Genomic DNA, 23,484 nt, shown 5'->3' on the forward strand with positions numbered 1-23,484 from the left:
AATATATGGGCAACCAAGAGGAGGCCCTGATAGCAAAAGACCTGTACAACCTTTTACAGAGTACAAAAATTGTGAACTGGATGTACAACGTTTAGGTATACAATTCTCGGACTTATTCTGGTAATACTAACTATATTTTATGTGTGTTTTTTTATAATGAATCCTACTCCACCATTTGACGTGTCTTCTTCGTTATTTGGCCCATTTGGTTGTTTTTAGCTCTTCTTCCAGTTCGATCATCTTCTGGTCCGATATAAGAGTTCTAACATTGTATGAAGTAATATACCTTTATCGCTCTTTGTGGTATCCTGATTTTCCGGGGATTCTTAGCACCGTCTGCTCCAATCGCTACCTTGCTTGGGGGTGTTGGAGCCACCGGAGATTGAGTTATTCAGTAGTTTCGTCTTTTATGGAAGATAACTTTTGGGTTTTTGAGCTATTAAAATGTCATGCTTGGTTAATGCGTGTTGGTGAGTTGGTTTGGATGGTGGAGGAGAAAAGGACTGTAGGTAATAGAAATACGTTTATATAAAAATAATTTATTGAATGATATTATCTGATGCATGACGAGAGGGAAACATTAAATAATACAATACTAAAAAGGTTTTAAACAATCAGACATAATAAAATAAAAATATAAGTCAATATTTTTCCGGTTGTACTTATAGTGAACTATGAGCTGACAATCAATTTAGCCGTGATATAATGTTACAAAATACTAAGCAGACCATACAACATCGTAAAACAATACAATACGACACAAAAATATAAATTATTGTAATAGTGAAAATATTATTGTTTAAAAACATTATAATATTAAAAATAGTATGGTATAACTAGACCCAAACCCAGACATCCAAAGTGAAAGTTATCCTCCAATACCAAATTGTTCTATATGGTCCACATAATGTCCACAAAAAAGTCACACCATTTTGAGCGTTGGGTTTGAGGGGGCGGGGAGAGTGGAGAGAAATCGGTATATTAGTAGCTTTTTACGTTTTTCGTCAATATTTCTAAAACTATGCAGTTTAGCTTGAACAACCTTCTATACAAAAATATTCTACATAAAATTTGAAATAAAAAAGGCCCTATGCATAATCCTTCTAAAATGAACGGTTCCAAAGTTACGGAGATAGTATATTATAATTGGTCCAAAAAAAGGCATAACCCAGACATCCAAAGTAAAAGTTTTCCTCCAACACAAAATTGTTCTATATGGTCCACATATTGTTCAGTAAAAAGTTACACCAATTTGAGCGTCCGGTTTGGGGGGGAGATGGGGGAGAAGTCGGTAGATTAGTAGTTATTTTACGTTTTTCGTCAATATTTCTAAAACTATGCCCAACAAAAAAGGCCCAATACATAATTGTTATAAAATCAACGGTTCCAAAGTTACGGAGGGTGAAAAGTGGACGTTTTCGATACTTTTTATATTATTTGGCCAATTTAATATTATTACGGATGAAAGAAATTTTTTTGTAAATAAAATTTGCTATTTCAGTGGCCGAGGATATGTTAGTGAAAGCCCTTGAAGAAACGTCACCCTCACCACCCAAAATCATCATCAATTGTCCAATTAATATAAAAAGTATCGAAAACCTCCACTTTTCACCCTCCGTAACTCTGGAACCGTTGATTTTATAACAATTATGTATAGGACCTTTTTTGTTTTAAATTATATGTCGAACATTTTTGTATAGAACATTGTTTACGCTAAAGCATAGTTTTAGAACTATTGACGAAAAACGTAAAGAAACTACTAATTTACCGACTTTTCCCCCATTCCCCCCCAAACCGGACGCTCAAAATGATGTAACTTTTTACTGAACAATATGTGGACCATATAGAACAATTTGGTGTTGGATGAAAACTTTTACTTTGGATGTCTGGGTTAGGCGTTTTTTGTTTTTTTGCATCAATTACACTATACTACCTCCGTAACTTTGGAACCGTTCATTTTAGAAGGATTATGCACAGGACCTTTTTTATTTCAAATTTAATGTAGAACATTTTTGTATAGAAGGTGGTTCATGCTAAACCGCATAGTTTTAGAAATATTGACGAAAAACGTAAAAAACTACGAATTTACCGATTTCTCCCCCCTCTCCCCCCAAACCCGACGCTCAAAATGGTGTGACTTTTTCCTGAACATTATGTGGACCATATAGAACAATTTGGTGTTGGAGGATAACTTTCACTTTGGATGTCTGGGTTATGCCATTATTTGGATCAATTTTATCATACTAAAAGTATTTTATAAAGAATTTAAATTCTTGAACCTTTAAATAATATAATTATTATATTCTTAATTTAAAAGACACATTTTTTTGGTCTTGACTGGCCTTGGTTTGGAACCGTTAGCCACGTAAATTACATAAATATAGACTATTTGTGGTAAGTTAGTTTATCACTAGCTCAGGGGAGTAATATGTAGTGTGTGTGTTGAGTAAATGCCTTGTTATTTAGTAAAGTCGACTTAATTGCCTTTACAAAGAGACGCTCATAGAATCCGAACATCTGCGATCCCTCAGGTGAATATCGATCCAACAAGGATAGAAATTTTTTTTATTTATTAATTTTTTTAATAAAGAAAAAGCTCACAATGGCTGGATTAGAAGAAAGGTCTTTAATTGCAACAATTTTGAAATACAGAAATAACTCAGAAATCAAAATAAGTATTGCTGCATATCACAGATTCAACATTATAAATATATACGAATAATTTGACAAAATAATTCAACAAACTTCTCTTTTCTAAATTTAGTTAAGTATCTTAAACCCATAATTTCTGCAGATAGCCTGTTGCTAAACAAAATATCTAGGTATTTTCCAAAACGATAATCGGGTATACTGTGTCCCCTATTTTTATGAATAAAATATGAGCGGCAAACAATAATTATTTACTATGTTTAGCCGCCTCAATTTCATTAGGGCGTCATTGGAATATTATACTACACTCTTTCAGCGGAAGAAGCAACAAAAATAAAGATTAGGTACTTTAGAAATAACGACGTCGCTGAAATTTTGAAGTTCAACAGTTTATGGTGCCAGATTTCGTTTGTATGATGATTTATCTTCTTCAAGATATTTGTGGACTTACCTATATTCAACACATAAAATTAAAGTATTATACGCTTTTTGGAGATATTAAGTCACAATGACGACCTCTCGTGGATTTCAGCGGAATTAAAATTGAGGCCTTTTTATTTTTATTGCACTGCTATAATGGGGTTTTTACTGTCAAATCGTTGTCGGTATTTTCGAAAATCAATAAGTGAAAAATTTAGTAGTCCCATCCATTAATCTACCAGCATCTTCTTCTTATGCAATCCACTAATGCAGGGGTTCCCAACCTTCTAGTAACTGCCTACCACCTAATTATTTTGAAGATTTTGGCGTACCACCAAACATCGGTTTGGGGGGAGGGGGTATGGAATGGAAGGAAGCTCCCCCTATCTTTTTAGAAAACATATTGGCTATCAGAAATATGTCCATTGGCTTGTTTTAATTTATAATACAGTAGACTCTCTTTATAACGAACACGGGTATTACAAGGTTTCGCTTATAACGAGGTACACTAGATGTCTCATAACATTTCTATTGAACTATAACACCTCTATAACGAGGCATATTTGGTTATAACGAGGAAAAATGAAATCGAAGAATATGTTTTTTTACCTGTTTTTGGCATGGTGATGGCTATAAATAAATATCCCAACTACCTGTATACAGGAATGCCCAACATCTGTATGTTTTAGTGATGTAACGAATATTCGTATTCGCATTCGCGAATATTCGCATTCGCATCCGCATTCGCGAAGTTTGTGCGATTGTTTTGCGAATATGAATATCAGAAAAAAAACCATTTGAAGATAATATTAGGTTAATAAAATCAAAATCTATTCACTTCTCAACTTCTTTTTATTAAGAAAAGGCAACTTAACCTAGAATAATCACATTATCAGCTTTCACTTTATTTTATTATTTGGTATTATGTGATAAAGATTAAGAATAAGATTGATTTACACTAAATACCAATTAACTTTTCATTATAAATTTAGGAAACATTACAAAAATACAAACAAATTATTAAAAAACTGGACATTCGCATCCGCATTCGCGAATGTCGGTACCAAATATTCGCATTCGTATTCGCGAATGTTCAAAAAATGACATTCGCTACATCACTAGTATGTTTACCGAGGCCAGTGCTGTAACAAACTTCTTCCTTCCTGTTTATCTATGGACCGATATTGAATATTGTAATAAATTTACAATGTACGATGGCCAAGTATCATTGTTGAACTTGACCATCGACACCTTATAAACGACGTAAGAGGTATCAAAACATTTCATTAGTTGTGGTATGCATAATGTTATTGTTGTCTGATATAAGATTCGCTTATAACAAGGTAATTAGTCCGTCATTTCAGTTCTCGTTATAGAGGGATTCTACTGTAATAGTAGTCTTCTGTTTTATACTGCTACGCGGCTTTGGGATTATAGCAGGGTAGTCTGCTATCTCTAGGGCCTACGGTATACAAGAAAGGTAACGGTGCCAGTGCTACTCTTCAACCGCCTATTAGTCTGGGCTGATTATCGGAGAATAGGCCATTTTTGGGAAAAGTTATTTACCAGCAATTTTATTGCTGGAATCGAATTATAAGATCCTATTTATTAATAATATAGGTATGCAAAGTCCTCAGATAGTGTGCTACTTTTTGTATAAACAAAATGGCGCCCGAAAATCGTGTTTTTTTCAATTATTGCTCTATAACTCCGAAGATTTTAACTTTACAACAAAAACACCCAAATAAAAATTCACCGTGATTAAATTCTGCATAGAGACGTGTTTTTCCCGATCTGCTCCGACGAAAATTTTCCTCGGAAAATGCGGGTTTTCCCAACAAAATCTTTAACTTTCAAATAAAGTTTAGATAAGTAATTATTTACCAATAATTAAATAATTTGGTGACTTAAAAGCCTTCTTGGTTTAGATTATAGTTCCAGAAGCTGGTGAAAATTAAACGAATATTTTAGCAACAATTCAATTGTTAATTAATAATTTACAGTCGCAATAATAACCAAAATAATTATGATACACTGATCAAACTTTGAAATCTTATAAAGATGAGATGCCTATTTAACATTTTGTCGACAAAATATAAATTTTTTATTTTTTGCATAATCTTTAAATGTTAAAAAAAAATAGTTATAAACAAATTAACGTTTCTCAGAAAGTTTTTATTATATTATAATTTTAAGAAATAGCTAAAATGCGCATTTCAAATATCTTGAAAATGAATGGCTTAAAACTTTTTTGCAACCATTTGCAAAAAAGTTATGAAACAGCAAAGTAAACATACGATTACTACGGTATTTATAATTTTTTTTAATTCTTTCAAAGCGTAGAAGTGAGTTTAAAGTACAAGCTAATTATTTATAAAAAAATATCGATTATCAGTTTAATGGTTATATTTTAATTAAAGATTATAAATATATTTTTTTTGTAATTTACACGCGCGAAAGTAGAATAATACAGTACCGTAGCCACCCGCCCACATACACAACTCGCGCGAGTTTAAGCGTGTCAGTCGCTTCGAGTGAGCATTTTATCTCCGGCTCTGTATCAAGCCTACTTTCGCGATAAAAATTACAAAAAAAAGTATTTTTAATCTTTGATTAAAATATAACCATTGCACTAATTTTTGACATTCTTTGTGAGTAATTAGATTGTACCATAGACTCACTTTTAAGCTTTAAAACAATTAAAACAAATTATAAACAACGGAGAATTCGTATATTTACTTTGCTGTTTCATAACTTTTTTGCAAATGGTTGGAAAAATTTTTTAAAGCATTCATTTTCAAGACCTATGAAATACGCATTTTAAGTATTTTTTAAAATTAGAATATAATAAACAATTTCTGAGAAATGTTAATTTGTTTATAACAATTTTTTTTAAACATTTAAAGATTATGCAAAAAAAAATGAAAAATTTATATCTTGTCGACAAAATATTAAATAGGCATCACACCTTTATATTCTTTCTAAGCTTGATCAATGTCTCATGATTATTTTGGTTGTTATTGCGACTGTAAATTGTTAATTTACAATTGAATTGTTGCTAAAATATTCGTTTCATTTTCACCGGCTTCTGAATTTATAATCTATAACAAGAAAGCTTTTATTTCACCAAGCTATATAATTATTGATAAATAATTACTGGCCCAAAAAATTTATTTGAAAATTCGATATTTTGTTGGGAAAACCCACATTTTCCGAGGAAAATTTTCGTCGGAGCAAATCGGGAAAAACATGTCTCTATGCAGAATTAAATTGGGGTGTATTTTTATTTGAGTGTTTTTTGTGTAAAGTTAAAATCTTAGGAGTTATAGAGCAATAATTGAAAAAAATACGATTTGTCGGCGCCATTTTATTTATAAAAAAAGTAGCACACTATATGCGGACTTTGCATACCTATATTAATAATATATAGGATCTTATAATTCGATTCCAGCAATAAAATTGCTGGTAAATAACCTTTCTTTGTACTTTACTAATTAGACCAGCGTATTATAACTATTTTTTTTCAAAATTTAAAGATTATGCAAAAAAAAAAGAAAAATTTATATTTTGTCGATAAAATATTAAATAAGCATCTCATCTTTATAATCTTTATAAGTTTGATCAATGTATCATGATTATTTTGGTTATTATTGCGATCGTAATTTGTTAATTAACAATTGAATTGTTGCTAAAATATTCGTTTAATTTTCACCGGCTTCTGGAATTACAATCTATACCAAGAAAGCTTTGATGTCACTAAGTTATTTAATTATTGATTAATAATTACTTACCTAAAACTTTATTTGAAAATTAGAGTTTTTGTTAGGAAAACCCGCATTTTCCGAGGAAAATTTTCGTCGGAGCAAATCGTGAAAAACATATCTCTATGCAGAATTTAATTGCGGTGAATTTTTATTAAGGTGTTTTTGTTGTAAAGTTAAAATCTTCGGAGTTATAGAGCAATAATTGAAAAAAATACGATTTGTCGGCGCCATTTTGTTTATAAAAAAAGTAGCACACTATCTGCGGACTTTGCATACCTATATTATTAATATATAGGATCTTATAATTCGATTCCAGCAATAAAATTGCTGGTAAATAACTTTTCCATGAATTTTGCTAATTAGCCCAGAGTATATTATCACCCCTGGTGTTTACCCAAAGTACTCATTTTATTCAGGCTGAGTCGATCTGGGGCCTATAGACATTTTTAAATATGTCTAGATGTTTTCGCCCCCGGACTACCTGCTTGGAAGTCAGACATCTACCGCCTGAGCTATCCGGTCCCGTATATTTTATCCAGAAGTCAATTAAGGATTTCTCTTTAAAACTGTCTTCTGTGAAATAGATGAATATTTCCTGTAAAACGTGTAATTCTCATTTGGTAGTGTTCCTGCAAAATGATTTCTGATTCAGTCAAGTTTGGAATAAACTTCAGAGAAATATTTATTAAAACATTCTTGAATATAGATTCCAAATGAAGAATTATATTAGCAACCACATCGGTATTGGATATATTTCGTTTTTGTCAAAAAATTATGACAGCGTCGGAAAGAGGCATCCTTGTCCTGTATTTGAGAACATAAATGAAACTTTCTCATTGGCTGTGAACTGCGAAGTGTGCTGTGTTTGCTCTCTGAAGCCCCATGTTCAGCTTGTTGAGTCTATCATTATTTTTTTCAGTTAAAAGCATTAAAACTTCTGACCTCAGTTTGAAGAAACGGGCGAAAACTTGTGCTGGGATGAAGAGACGCACTGGCACTTCCGTAGACAAAAGCCCATCGTAATTGCTTGCTTCACCCACGCGACGCGTACCACCTGAAACCTTCTCGCGTACCACCAGTGGTACGCGTACCACCAGTTGGGAACCCCTGCACTAATGGATGTTCGCGATCACGTTTGACCATTTTTCCCTATCCCTTGCAGTATGTATTAGGTATTACCAGCATCAGTAGAATAAAAAAGAGCGTGTTCGTCCTAAATTTACTCCAAATATTCTGCAACACAACATGCAAATAAGAACACTTGATAAAAGGTTTGTAAGCTTTTAATTAAATCTTTTGTATTAAAATTTATTAGGTAATTATATTGATTTTTGGAAATACTGACAACGATTTTAACAACGATTTGACATTAAAACCCCCATTATAGCAGGGCAATAAAAAACGCCTCAATTTTAGTTCCGCCGAAATCTACGAGAGGTCGTCATTGTGACTTAACATCGCCAATTCAATTGAATCACATCTTTGATCAGCAATTGTTCTGCAATGTTAGTTATGTTTGTAAACGTCACACTGACCAGTTCCCTGTCATTTGTATTTGATTGTGATTTTAAGTAATGTGACTTAAAAATGACGTATGTTGTTAACATAATATGTATATTATAATCAGCGTGCAGTCATTCAATTTGCTTATGCTGAAGGTTTGCAACCATTGCAAGTTCAGACGAGAATGCAAGTAGTGTATGCAAACGTATGGTTTGCGTATTCAACTGTCAAGGTTGGTCGATAGTGTCGAAAATTTAAGGGTGGAAGACAGGTGATGAATGATAAGCCGTGAATAGGTGCATTGAGTTATTCATCGACAGGAACGTGGCCTGTATGGAAGACTTGATCAAATTTTTAACTTTTGACGTCAAATTTCAATTTGAGCAATTTCAGAAAATATTGGCGTGAGTATAGGATCTGTTCATAGTATTGTTCACAAACTGAATTACAACAAAGTTTCTTCGTAATGAGTTTCTCGTTTTTCGGTTAGAGAACCAAAAAAGCTTGCGTATAAGATTATCTTTGCAACATCTCACAGAATACACGTAAAATCAAAACGGTAATGACTTTCTTTCGTTAATAATTTCTGGCGACCAATCTAATCTAGGTATCATTATTACTTTATATTATCTTGTCATCAAGCAATAAGACGAAAACTTCAAGATAATCGCTCACATGGTGTCATTCTTCTGCACTATGACGACAGCGTCTGTCATCGGCCATGGTTCACTCCGGAAGCTGTAGATATCCCAGGCAACCAAGTGACGTCATATAACGTCGAGGAAACGTCAGCTTTGGTTGAATTTATACACGTGTTTGAACATTACGTCATATAGACGTCTTCTGTAGGTGATTTTAAATACGTAAAATTAATGACGTTACAATTACGTTTAAAAAAATGTTTTCACTTCAGACAGCCAAGTCTGACGTCACAAAATTGGGAGGAGCTTAAAAAGCTTGTTTGTATTAACTCCAAACTCCAAACAATTTCGTTTATAACGTTGTTCATAAGAAATTTCTCATTTATTGTTTACGTGGTTTGTGTCTTGTGTGATAAAATAAGACTTTTCATTTAGATATTTAGTTGAAGAAACTTGTTAATTGAGAGATTTTTATGCGTTTTTGCTCAGTGAGTTATTTTAATGCAGTAATTCTTCATGTTAACTATTTGAGGTTATGTTTATTTGTTTTTGATGTATATTTTCTGTTAATGAACTAATTATGTGTTATTGAGTTTAATTAAATTAATTTTTAGCCTACATTTTAATGTTACCTATTTTTATACTATTTTGAAACATCTGAAAGAGGTCACTTTTTGAAAGTATTTTTAAAGACTTGATTTTACCGACGGCGACGTGTAAAAGTCGTCATCTTTTTGACGTTTGAAAATCGTCACAATCTCGACGTCAAAAATACACGTGATTTTCAACATCAGTACTGTGTCATAGAAACACGTCAGTTGGTCATTTTTATGACGTGTTATCTACGTTATAAAAACGTCGTTTGGTTGCCTGGGATATTTACCAATATTTTTTTTCTGGGGCAAAGATGGGTTTCAATTGAACAAGACTTGATTGTGATGTGAGCTAGTGAACTATATACTTAATATAATGTTTATATTACTTGCTTATCGGTAAAATTTCAAATAGTTTAGTAGTATATTTGAATTTGATATCATATGGAAAGTAACTTTATGGCAATAGTGATACATATTGCTGTTCATAGAAATTCATTGTCTATTTAATTTTGACAGGAAAAATATGTTTTCATTTAAAAATGGATGACGTCATCACGATATGACTATACATTGCCTAAATAATTTAAAGTTCACCCAATATTCCTTCAGAAATATCTATTTATGCAAAAGAATAACGACAAATCTGAGAAACGGTTTGAAGATTTGTCGTCACAAACATACCTGACTCTATATTAATTACGAATAATGCTTCTAATAATAAATAAAAGAAATATTGTTGCCTGTCTATTTCAAACTGTTTATATATGAATCAAATTAATCAAGAATTTGATAAGTAAAAAATATTCTCCAATATACAATTAGTAAATCGAAAACTACAAATTATATATTTGTAATTTCTCATACTGCTAGATCATATTATTATACACAATTATTGGAGGCGCTATTCACCACTAGATTGTGTGATTTCATTTTACTATATTTATTCACATATTACAAGTGGCACATCCTCATTGATTGTCAGCTCTAAAGGAATAATTTTAGTATTAATTTTATTGACAAAAACAAACAAATAACAATGCCTTTACACTCTAGTCCTATTCGCGTCTCCTGTTATCCTGTCCACCAACTAAAACAAAAAAAAAATAAACAGTGAGATTTAGAATTGATTTAGGAATATTTAAAGCTTATAGCCAGGGAGGTAATGTCAAATTTGACCGGAGCATTTTAGCATGGCTGCTTTCTTTTTATTTAGTTAGGTATTCCAAAGCTTATTAACAAATGATGTGTCAGCTGGCCCAAAACCGGGGATGTTAGACAAGAAAAGGTAAAATATGAAACTTGATGGAAAAACGCTACAACTTATGTCAAATATTTATCTACGTGACTTACAACTCTTAATAGCTTTGCTGACTTCTCTCCTAGCTTTCACTCAGGCAATCCGGGTTCAAATCCTGGCGTTGAATTTTTTTTTTGTTTTTAAGATTGACATTTTATTTTGAAAAATAATTATTTTTATAATACCACGTTATTATTATTTATACGAGACAATATAAAAAATCTGTATGTCTTATAGAATTATACATAGAACTTGTGAAATAGAACTATGCATTTGATCATAAATATTATGATTGACCTTAATAAGCAAAGTTGTTTTAAATGAAACCCTGAAGCTTCCTGAGTTAGTACGACCAATCTAAGTGAAAAAGGGGGTTGCCCTCCCCACCTCCTCCCGACATTTTTTTTATTTTTGGACAAACTGTTTTTTCTTAAGGGTTGCCCTCCCCACCTCCTCCCGACATTTTTTTTATTTTTTGGACAAACTGTTTTTTCTTAATGTAATATGATGTAGAACCAAAAGATACATACAACCCTAATTTTTCACTTTTCTCTCACCAACCCCCATTTTATAATAGCAATCTAAATATTTCCCTGTTCTCTATAACAGGTATATAAAAATGGATGTTTGTCTGTATGAGGAGCGATCAATCAAAACGCAATAAATCCTGTTTTTTAGAATTTGAGTTAAATTAATACTAAATAGCTTTGTCATGAAATATATCCAGTGGTTACAGCCAATTCCTTCCAAACGCAATATATCCAATGTAAAATAGCTATCGAAAGTGTGCAAATCAATCAAAACACAATACATCCAGTATTCCGCTGAATAACGCCCTTATTATAAGAATAATTATTTTTCAAAATAAAATGTCAATTTTAAAAACAAGAAAAAAATTCAACTCCAGGATTTGAACCCGGATTGCCTGAGTGAAAGCTAGGAGAGAAGTCAGCAAGGCTGTTAAGAGTTGTAAGTCACGTAGATAAATATTTGACATAAGTTGTAGCGTTTTTCTATCAAGATTCATATTTTACCTTTTCTTGTCTAAAATCCCCGGTTTTGGGCCAGCTGACACATCATTTGTTAATAAGCTTTGGAATACCTAACTAAATAAAAAGAAAGCAGCCATGCTAAAATGCTCCGGTCAAATTTGACATTACCTCCCAGGCTATTATTAGTTTTCGCGTTGAAAGTTCTTACTGGTACATCCTTAATCTGCGACTTTTTCAATTAATAAGACAGCAGACGACGAATATAGAAAACGAAAGGGAAACGATCACATTCCGCCTTCGTCCGTCTAGGAAAAGCACAGCAGAGGAACTTTCAGTACTCAAACCAAAACTATCATTTATTATGAAATTAGAAGAATTTCGCTTGAAATCCGGTGTCTTGTATTTTCGAATACTTCGTGCTTCGTGTACGAATTTTTTCGTATACGACGACTCGAATGGGTATTCGAATCGTGATGCTCTTATACGAATTGTTGTCATTTCAAGGTCATTTCAGTTGTCATGATAGTTTTAGCCGATAATAGTGTTAATTGTGTTGTTCTATACAATATTTTTACATTGAAATTTATTTTCAATGACTGGTTTAAATAATTCTTTAATAGAAAGAAAGAACATGTTGTACGATTATGTCTTGAAAATAAAACATAACCTAACTTTATGTACGCATGTTAGCATTGGATCTAAGCTCCAAACTTGACATATGACACCGTTGCCATAACCTTAATTTTTTGTTACTATCACATTACATAAACGTGCATTAAAAATCGCTTTGAAGTAAAGTTTTGAAAAGTATGTAAATAGTAAAATATCAGTATAAATACTGGATACAAAAATAATATTAAACAAAATAGCATCTTTCTGCGGACTTTGCAAATCGATATTACTAATATACCTATGCAATCTTAAGATTCGATGACACTTAAAATAACTGCTAATCAACTTTTCCCAAAAATGGCCTTTTTATAATTTGTTCAGACTGTAAGTCGTTATCTTTATACATTAAACGTTCTTATATAGTCGGTTCGCTAAACTCAGACACAAATGGCTAGTGATTTTAGTAGGTAATTTTTTTGTTTTTGACCAATTTTGACAAAATTGGCAAAAATACTAACTATTTAGTAAATTATTAACTATTTAGTAATTATTATTATTAAGATCTTTTCCAATTTTACCAAATTGGCAAAATTACTTACTAAAATCACTAGCCAGTTGTGTCTGAGTTTAGCGAACCGATTATACAATCTTATTCTTGTACATTATACCCCAAGTATATATAACAAATATACAACATTTTGTTTTTAATACTGCGATTATACCATTGATTGAAATTATACAAGAAATAGACAAACAAAGTATGGCAACATTGTGACTCTTCAGATGACAAATCAGTTCAATGTTATTCGAATTTGCAGTGTTGCCGGTGCAAATTCTGCTCGTATACGTATAACATTTCGAAGGACGTTCAAAAATACACATTGCGAAAATATTCGATTGAATTCGAAAATACGACTCCAGTAATGATCTACGGTGCGGATACAGTGTCCTTAACAAAAAATCACAAAACAAAGACTCACGAAACAGAACCAGAGTTACAGACGCTGTGGAGAGAGCTTGCAAATTGAAATGGAGATGGACTGTTGCAAATTGAAATAGAGATGAGCTGTTGCAAATTGAAATGGAGATGGGCTGGCCATGTGGCAAGGGTGGACGGTGGACACGCAAGTTAATCGAATTGAGACCAACAGCGAATAAACGAAACAGAGAAAGACCACCCACACAATGACAAGATGATCTGCGAAATATGACGACAAATGCACACACAACACCGTGCACTTTGGATACAGGCAGGGGAGCAGGGGAGGCTATGTCCTACGATGGACTTAAAACGGTCTGATGATGATATAACACCTTCATAATTTGCTCGAGTTTATATTTTAATTTCTGGCTTTTAAATTATTCGTATTATTTAGGATATCTTGTTGCGATTTTGCTGGAATACACTGTGCTGTCACTTCAATATGGCCTCATCCTTATTTGCTCAGACATTTCGGAACTGTACATTTTAAAATTTATTTTGATAAAGCGAGTATATAGGAGTTAATTTTTGGCATATAATTAATAGTCCAAGTAATGAAGCTTAAAATAGGACAAAACCTCGCAATGTTTACAGAATGGATCGATTTGCTTGAACATTTGAGAATAAGTAGTGGATAGTCCAAGGATCAAAATCTATATCATGATAAAAACCCCTTTTACCTTGGGGGTGGTTGCCACCCCATCTGGGGGGTGGAAATTTTTATTATTCTTTGACCGCAAGAGTTTGTAAAAACATTCATTATAAGCAAAAAACGTTTCATACATTTTTTTGATAAAATTAATAGTTTTCGATTTATTCGCTGTCGAAAGTGTTAGTTTTATATCAAAAAAATCAATGTTTTTAATCAGTTTTCTGCTAATAAGTCTTCGTTAACCTTCGGATGACCAAGCGGGGGAAATTGTGACCCCAGCGTATGTCTTTCTTTAATAAATTCAAAAGTATTTTCAATTTTTAACTCATTATTTTTTTATTTAACTTTAATATCATTCTAGATATCCTCATATTTTGAAATAAAAAAAATTCCCTATATTTATACGAATAAAAAATATATTAGGTTGGATCAGGGAGAGCAGCATATGTGCCTCCTGATGAGAGACTAATAAGTTTCGAAACCGGTAGAGGTGCTTGCTGCACTCTCTGATTTGACTAGAATATGGTTCGGCTGTATTTTCTTTAATAAATTCAAAAGTATTTTCAATTTTTAACTCATTATTTTTTTATTTGACTTTAATATCATTCTAGATATCCTCATATTTTGAAATAAAAAAAATTCCCTATATTTATACGAATAAAAAATATATTAGGTTGGATCAGGGAGAGCAGCATATGTGCCTCCTGATGAGAGACTAATAAGTTTCGAAACCGGTAGAGGTGCTTGCTGCACTCTCTGATTTGACTAGGATATGGTTCGGCTGTATTTTCGTTTTGCAACGAAATTGAAAATGGTTATTCATTTTTGATTTACATTTACTCTGATTGGAGTACGAAAGGAACCATTCTCGTTGGAATTTTACCGCGCTGAGCAGATGGGACGTGAATTGTAAATTGTAGAATTCCCTCATCTTCCTTAGTCTCAGCATCCGTATGGCTTGCATATTGTAGAAGCCTCGGAGGGGTAACCAGAGAAGGTTCCCATTGTTTTCATTCTGGTGGGATGTAGAATAGCATTATGTTTTTTTTATATGCCATTAGAGGGAAAACTTAGTCTTTTTGTAGCAGTTGCCGCTAGGGCATCTATGCCATTTCGTTCGTTGCAATCCGGGACTGCACGCTGGGGTTTGTTTTGGTTGGATCAGGGAGAGCAGCATATGTGCCTCCTGATGAGAGACTAATAAGTTTCGAAACCGGTAGAGGTGCTTGCTGCACTCTCTGATTTGACTAGAATATGGTTCGGCTGTATTTTCGTTTTGCAACGAAATTGAAAATGGTTATTCATTTAAAAAATATATTCTGAAGTTGATGTCTAGTAAAATACCGTCTATTATGTGTAATTCCAAGTAGTTTTACGCTAATGACGTCGACTTTGTAACAAGACACTTACTCAACATACACATTACACATGACACTAATACTCATGTTGTGACTGGCTGAATGACATAAAGCCCATGCCATAAAAAAAACTTCATTTTTTTGTTAATTGTCATTTTTGACCTGGGGTCATTTCCTCCCCTTGGTCATCCGTGTAACAAAAAAAGGTTGGTCATCGGAAGGTTAATAACTCTTACAACTTCGTTGTATCAAAACAACTTTACGTAACAAAAATGTACCTTTTGAAAAAGTAAACAAAACCGTTTTTTTGAAGTTATGCTTTTTAGGCGCGATTGAGATTGAGGGTGAATTTATATTGATCTGCGCGCATGCGCACACCGACAGTATGGTATTAGTCGTTATACGGGCTCTGATTGGGTGTTGAAATGATCTGTCAATAATAAATAATTGTTCAATATGAAGGTAAACAAATGTATAATATATTAGTTTTAATGTTGTGAGGACAGAAACAAAAAAGTTTATAATTGTAGTGACATTTAAATAGTTTTTAAAAGCAACAGGTACGTAATAATTGTAAATGTATCATAGGTACCTAACTATTTGAACCTACCAAAATACATAGTATGTAATACTTTTATTTACATAATTTGATTACCATCAAAATTTCTATCAATGTTCACCTAACATATTGTTTTCTTACTCTATGTTTTGTTGTATTTTTTCAATTCTAAATCATTTCAATTCAAAATCAAAATAATTTAATTTAATTCAAAAATGTCACAAGCTTAATCCGTTTAATTAGTCGATCTTCGCACATAATGACACATTGCCTAAGTGGCGAAGCGTTTTAAATTTGTTTTACAGCAAAAATTGAGTGAATCGTAAATAAGTATACCATCGAAAAACATTGATTTTTTAGATATAAAACTAACACTTTCGATAGCGATTAAATAAAAAACTATTAATTTTACCAAAAAAATGTATAGAACATTTTTTGCTTAGAATGAATGTTTTTATTAACTTTTGCGGTCAAAATATAATAAAAAATGTCCACCCCCCGAGATGGGGTGGCAACCCCGAGATGGTAAAAGCGCCTGTCGGCATCATATAGATTTTGATCCATGGAGTATCCACTACTTATTCTCAAATTTTCAAGCAAATTGATCTATTCTGTAAAAATTGCGAGGTGAAAAGCTTTGGTTCCTGGACTATAAATTAAGATTTTAGGAAAAGAAAATATGAAATAAATAATTGGATGTTAAATATCCAACCGCATTCCTACCGTAATAATGCATTTACAGAACTAGTGAAGTTAATTACTTTAAGAATATTTCAAAAATTAATAATAGCCACTTACAATAAAAACACCAATAAACTTACCATACTAATTCCTGGAAAATTTAAAACAGTTCCCAAGATGGGTATCCTCCTTAAAAAGTTTATGGCAATTGGGAAAAAATCGCTGAAAACAATAGAATGTTAAGAGTTGTTATATTACTGTTGAATAAATTAGAAATCATCAAAAGTATCAAAAAGTTGAAACAAATCGGAACGTTGAAAAAAGTTATTTTATAATTTGTTTAAAAATTATTATAAATAAATAGGTTCCCTTGAAAAATTTTTGGTGAACTTTTAAATATTGTTATTTGAATCATAATCTATTTATTAAAACATGTTTCAGCCTGTGGATATGAAATCGACACTTTTTAACAAAAGCCACCCAACTTTATCCCGCTGACATGAAAAAAATTGAAACAGGCCAGAAGAAATGCCAAGTCATATGAAAACGTTGTTTATTAATTCAAACAAGCATTATCCTCTAACTTACGAACAGTTACTTGACTTCCTTGAACACTATGAGGGTTTACTTCATACCACACACAGAAGAAATCACAATTACAACCTTACTCACCAAAATTTATCCTTAGCTTAAAGACGAGAATATAAAGGGCTGATGTGCATGAATAAAAAATAAAATATTAAAGCAAACAATCAAATCAAACAAGCAATCAAAACTTACTAATCAATTAACAAAGATAAAAAAGATCAAGGCAGGTTTTGTTTATATTTGATTCAGAGTTGGACCACCATCTCCATATAGCTATTTCAGCATCCTTATGCCTCATCGGTGAAGCTCAGAAGTCTCAACTCTGAAGGAAATACAAACAATTCTGCCAATTTAAGGCAAACCATCGCAATGCAATGAACCCACCTCTGAGACGCAATTCAGCGACATCTCTCGTATTACGAGGAAAACAACGAAAAGCCCCAGATGCAAAGTTTACTACCTTTTAAACAATTAGAATAATTGAAATAAAAATATAATAAACAATATTTTAAATCCAAGACTTTTCGTTAATAAACTGCTTTCTGGCTGCATCCCATATCTCCGGATTTTACAATATATAATCACAAGAGACGACGAAAGTAGGAGAAAGCAAATAGAGGACGCTTAGGCCACGCATTTACCTTCCCTTCGTCAAGGAAAAGGACCGAAAGACAGTTTCTAAATACTCAAACTGAGTAAAAATGAAAAAGATAAAAAAGATCAAGGCAGGTTTTGTTTATATTTGATTCAGAGTTGGACCACCATCTCCATATAGCTATTTCATCATCCTTATGCCTCATCGGTGAAGCTCAGAAGTCTCAACTCTGAAGGAAATACAAACAATTCTGCCAATTTAAGGCAAACCATCGCAATGCAATGAACCCACCTCTGAGGCGCAATTCAGCGACATCTCTCGTATTACGAGGAAAACAACGAAAAGCCCCAGATGCAAAGTTTACTACCTTTTAAACAATTAGAATAATTGAAATAAAAATATAATAAACAATATTTTAAATCCAAAACTTTTCGTTAATGAACTGCTTTCTGGCTGCATCCCATATCTCCGGATTTTACAATATATAATCACAAGAGACGACGAAAGTAGGAGAAAGCAAATAGAGGACGCTTAGTGATTATATATTGTAAAATCCGATATGGGATGCAGCCAGAAAGCAGTTTATTAACGAAAAGTCTTGGATTTAAAATATTGTTTATTATATTTTTATTTCAATTATTCTAATTGTTTAAAAGGTAGTAAACTTTGCATCTAGGGCTTTTCGTTGTTTTCCTCGTAATACGAGAGATGTCGCTGAATTGCGTCTCAGAGGTGGGTTCATTGGATTGCGATGGTTTGCCTTAAATTGGCAGAATTGTTTGTATTTCCTTCAGAGTTGAGACTTCTGAGCTTCACCGATGAGGCATAAGGATGCTGAAATAGCTATATGGAGATGGTGGTCCAACTCTGAATCAAATATAAACAAAACCTGCCTTGATCTTTTTTATCTTTTTCATTTTTACTCAGTTTGAGTATTTAGAAACTGTCTTTCGGTCCTTTTCCTTGACGAAGGGAAGGTAAATGCGTGGCCTAAGCGTCCTCTATTTGCTTTCTCCTACTTTCGTCGTCTCTTGTGATTATATATTGTAAAATCCGGAGATATGGGATGCAGCCAGAAAGCAGTTCATTAACGAAAAGTTTTGGATTTAAAATATTGTTTATTATATTTTTATTTCAATTATTCTAATTGTTTAAAAGGTAGTAAACTTTGCATCTGGGGCTTTTCGTTGTTTTCCTCGTAATACGAGAGATGTCGCTGAATTGCGTCTCAGAGGTGGGTTCATTGCATTGCGATGGTTTGCCTTAAATTGGCAGAATTGTTTGTATTTCCTTCAGAGTTGAGACTTCTGAGCTTCACCGATGAGGCATAAGGATGATGAAATAGCTATATGGAGATGGTGGTCCAACTCTGAATCAAATATAAACAAAACCTGCCTTGATCTTTTTTATCTTTTTCATTTTTACTCAGTTTGAGTATTTAGAAACTGTCTTTCGGTCCTTTTCCTTGACGAAGGGAAGGTAAATGCGTGGCCTAAGCGTCCTCTATTTGCTTTCTCCTACTTTCGTCGTCTCTTGTGATTATATATTGTAAAATTCGGAGATATGGGATGCAGCCAGAAAGCAGTTTATTAACGAAAAGTCTTGGATTTAAAATATTGTTTATTATATTTTTATTTCAATTATTCTAATTGTTTAAAAGGTAGTAAACTTTGCATCTGGGGCTTTTCGTTGTTTTCCTCGTAATCAATTAACATTCATATCCTGAGAATTAAAATGACTGAAACGAAACCACAGAAGAAGTGGGCAGACGATTTAGATAGACATACCGGTTTACGATGAATGAAAATCACATTGGATAGAGAAAAATAATAGACAGACCCACATATATCCATTACATCCGTTTACAAAAACAAAAAATCACTGACATATATCAACAAATTTGGAATAGCACTTTCATCAGGGAGTACGAATACCAACATTATTATTAACCGGAATAAAAAATAGAAAAGAACAAATAACACTGACTACACATTGATCACATTTGTTCCAGCAGAATGTTGAACTGATTCAGGATCGTACTGAGCGTGCGCTTTACATAAAACCGTGTAAATTTCTCGTTGCTGGAAGGCGTTTTATGTAAAGCGCACGCTCAGTACGATCCTGAATCAGTTCAACATTCTGCTGGAACAAAGCTATAACTTAGCCATGACTATTTAGTTCAACACAAAAATAAACACATGTTGCGAAATGTGAAATAATGATACAACATTAAAGTAAAACATGTTTTATTCCAACACTATTAAAAAAACACAACATATCTAACACCTTAAAAAGTGCCCTAAAAAAAATCTATAAACAAAATCTACACTCTTAAGGGTGATTACATTTAATATAGAGTATGCGGCAAAAAAAACAGTACTGAAATGAATATTGAAATGTTGATTATTATTTATAGATTTATCCTCCCCCCTCAGAAACTCAGAAACCAAGAGTTTCCTCACAATTTAAAAAACACGTCAATTTGTATTGGAAGGGGGACGAATTTTCATGCAAAATTAATGCCCTCAAATGTAACCAACCCCCTACTGCCCCCCAGTTTTTTTTAAATAGCAAGTGTAGTCGAGTTGCACATCATTTGACAGGTATTTTTTCTGTACACGACCCTCTATTTTTTTTTAATTTGCGGAATAACTTTAAAGACAATTTTGGATTTAACTAATTTATAATATATTTGTTAAGTCCAAAATTATCTTTAAACTTATTACGTAAATAAAAAAAATAGTGTCGTGTAGAGAAAAAATTACCTTCAAATGATGTGCCACTCGACCACACTTGCTATTTTAAAAAAAATGGGGGTTGATGCGGGGTAGTAGGGGGTTACATTTGAGAACATGAATTTTGCATGAAAATTCGTCCCCCGCCCATTATAAATTGACGTGTTTTTTTTAATTTTCAAGAAGCTCTTGGTTACTGAGTTTCTGGGGGGTCAAATTTTTGTTGGAACAGACTGTATATCTAGTATCCATGATATAGCCTTGCAAACATTATTCACGATGACGCACGTTCCCGATAAAACAGATGTTAAAGATACCCTCTGACCAGTAGCGGATCTACGGGGAGGGAAAATGAGGAAATTTCCCAACAAAACAAAAAATTGTTCAAAAAATGTTTTTCTGAAGCTATTTTCTTGTGGCATTTTTGCAATTAACTATTTTTAATGGAAAATAAGCTACAATTTTACAAAAAAAAAAATGATTTTATTAACGTTTCGACGCCCAAAATTTTTGGTTCTCAAAATATACAAATTATTAATGAATTAAACAAAAATGTTGTTGCTTAGTAACAAAAATTCTTCTAATAATTTATTTAATCTGACTCATTTATATCGGCAATTCAGACATATATTATACATTTTAAAGTAGAAGACTTAAAATGATATTGCCAATATTGGGATTTTGGGACGACTTTGTTGAAAGATGGTTCATTCGATTACATGAAATCAACCTCAACTCAAGAATATCTGTCACAAAAAAATCATGACATCTGATCTGTCTTTAAAAAGACAACCACATGCAGTGGTGACAGTAAAATTCTCGCGCTAGAGATTCCATAGTAAATCACGAGGGAAAACCAGGAAAAACCTCGTGATACTATCCCGACATCGTAAATATTAAGTCTCACTTTAGTTTACTCTCAAAACTAATAGCAAATTCTGACCTTAATATGTACATATGTTATTTTAAATTATAAATAATATTAATAATACACAGATACATAAAAAATACTAAAATATAAAATATGTACTAACTCGATATGTTATTGACTTCTAATCCTGATATTTTCTTTCTATTGACTTCCTCTTTTAGTATGGGTATCCACATCCTACTGCATTCTACCGAGGAATTTGCGACACAATTGGTTTCATTTAGCATAATTAAAGCCGCTTCTTTGATTTTTCTCTTTTTACTATCTGTTTCTTTCAGGACTATACTTCAATCTCTCCACTGAACTCTATGTTCATTATCCCATGCGTGTTGACATATTTGAGATCTATCAAATTCTCTATTTTTAATATAAAATTGATGTTCACTTATTCTAACGTTTAATGGTCTTGATGTTTCACCTAAATAAAATTGTTCGCATTCACAAGGTATTTTATAAATACAATTTTTTTTTTGTTCTTTCTTGTTCACTATTAGGTTTAGTTTTAGATAGAATAGATCTCAACGTGTTTGTTGTTTTGAATGTTGTTGAAATGTTGAATTTATTTCCTATTGTTTTAAGTTTCTCGGATAGTCCTTTTATATATGGTATTGATATTTTCCTCGTATTATTTCTTGTGAATGCTATAGGATCCCGTTCTAAGTTGTTCTGTTCCATTCGATCCAATCTGGACAATTCCTCATTTATAAACTTATGGAATGGAACAGAACAACTTAGAACGGGATCCTATAGCATTCACAATAAATAATACGAGGAAAATATCAATACCATATATAAAAGGACTATCCGAGAAACTTAAAACAATAGGAAATAAATTCAACATTTCAACAACATTTAAAACAACAAACACGTTGAGATCTATTATATCTAAAACTAAACCTAATAGTGAACAAGAAAGAATAAAAAATTGTATTTATAATAAAATGCGAACAATTTTATTTAGGTGAAACATCAAGACCATTAAACGTTAAATAAGTGAACATCAGTCTTATATTAAAAATAGAGAATTTGATAGATCTCAAATATATCAACACGCATGGGATAATGAACATAGAGTTCAGTGGAGAGATTCAAGTATAGTCCTGAAAGAAACAGATAGTAAAAAGAGAAAAATCAAAGAAGCGGCTTTAATTATGCTAAATGAAACCAATTGTGTCGCAAATTCCTCGGTAGAATGCAGTAGGATGTGGATACCCATACTAAAAGAGGAAGTCAATAGAAATAAAATACCAGGATTAGTAAGTCGATAACATATCGAGTTGAGAAGGTCGAGGCCCTCTAAGGGCTGTAGCACCAAGATGATGATGATGATGACTTTAAAATGTATAATATATGTCTGAATTACCGATATAAATGAGTCAGATTAAATAAATTATTAGAAGAATTTTTGTTACTAAGCAACAACATTTTTGATTAATTCATTAATAATTTTTATATTTTGACAACGACACCCGATTTGGGCGTCGAAACGTTAATAAAATCATTTTTTTAGTAAAATTGTGGCTTATTTCCCATTAAAAATAGTTAATTGAAAAAATGTTTTGTTTGAACAACAAATTGTTCAAACATAACAATACATTAGCTGGCATGAAACCGAAACCACAAAAAGAAAAATTCAATCCAATTAACACGCTAGTTAGGAAAATTAAGTGAACTTAATGCCTAGAAGTTATTATTTAAGTCTTCTTTTTTTGTCTTTTGGTTGGCTTTTCATTGGAGCAAAAGGCAAAAAGAGCCCAAGGCAAATTTATAGATCCGCCACTGCCTCTGGCACGAAAAAATCTTTAATTCTAGTCCGCAATTCCGAAATGGCAGACGGTGGATCTGTCTAACTCCTTCAGCATTCTTCATATGTACGCACCTGGTGGCGTTAGTTCTGGTGAGTGGCAACTCCCAAAATGATCATGCAGT

The 23,484-nt window shown here is 32.5% G+C and overlaps 1 protein-coding gene across 1 annotated transcript in view; it reads right to left on the reverse strand.

The window, feature by feature from the left end:
* Window positions 1-523: 523 nt before the first annotated feature.
* Window positions 524-23,484, reverse strand: part of LOC126880444 (vesicle transport protein GOT1B) — a 40,130-nt gene continuing 17,169 nt past the window's right edge. Inside the window, exons 4-5 of the mRNA XM_050644304.1 lie at window positions 16,847-16,928; window positions 524-10,660 (exon numbers count right to left, since the gene is read on the reverse strand). Coding sequence (XP_050500261.1) covers window positions 10,616-10,660; window positions 16,847-16,928 — 127 coding nt within the window. The 3' untranslated portion in view covers window positions 524-10,615. The remainder of the gene's footprint in view (window positions 10,661-16,846; window positions 16,929-23,484) is intronic.

Source organism: Diabrotica virgifera, chromosome 2, assembly GCF_917563875.1.
Source record: "Diabrotica virgifera virgifera chromosome 2, PGI_DIABVI_V3a".
Lineage (NCBI taxonomy): Eukaryota > Metazoa > Arthropoda > Insecta > Coleoptera > Chrysomelidae > Diabrotica > Diabrotica virgifera.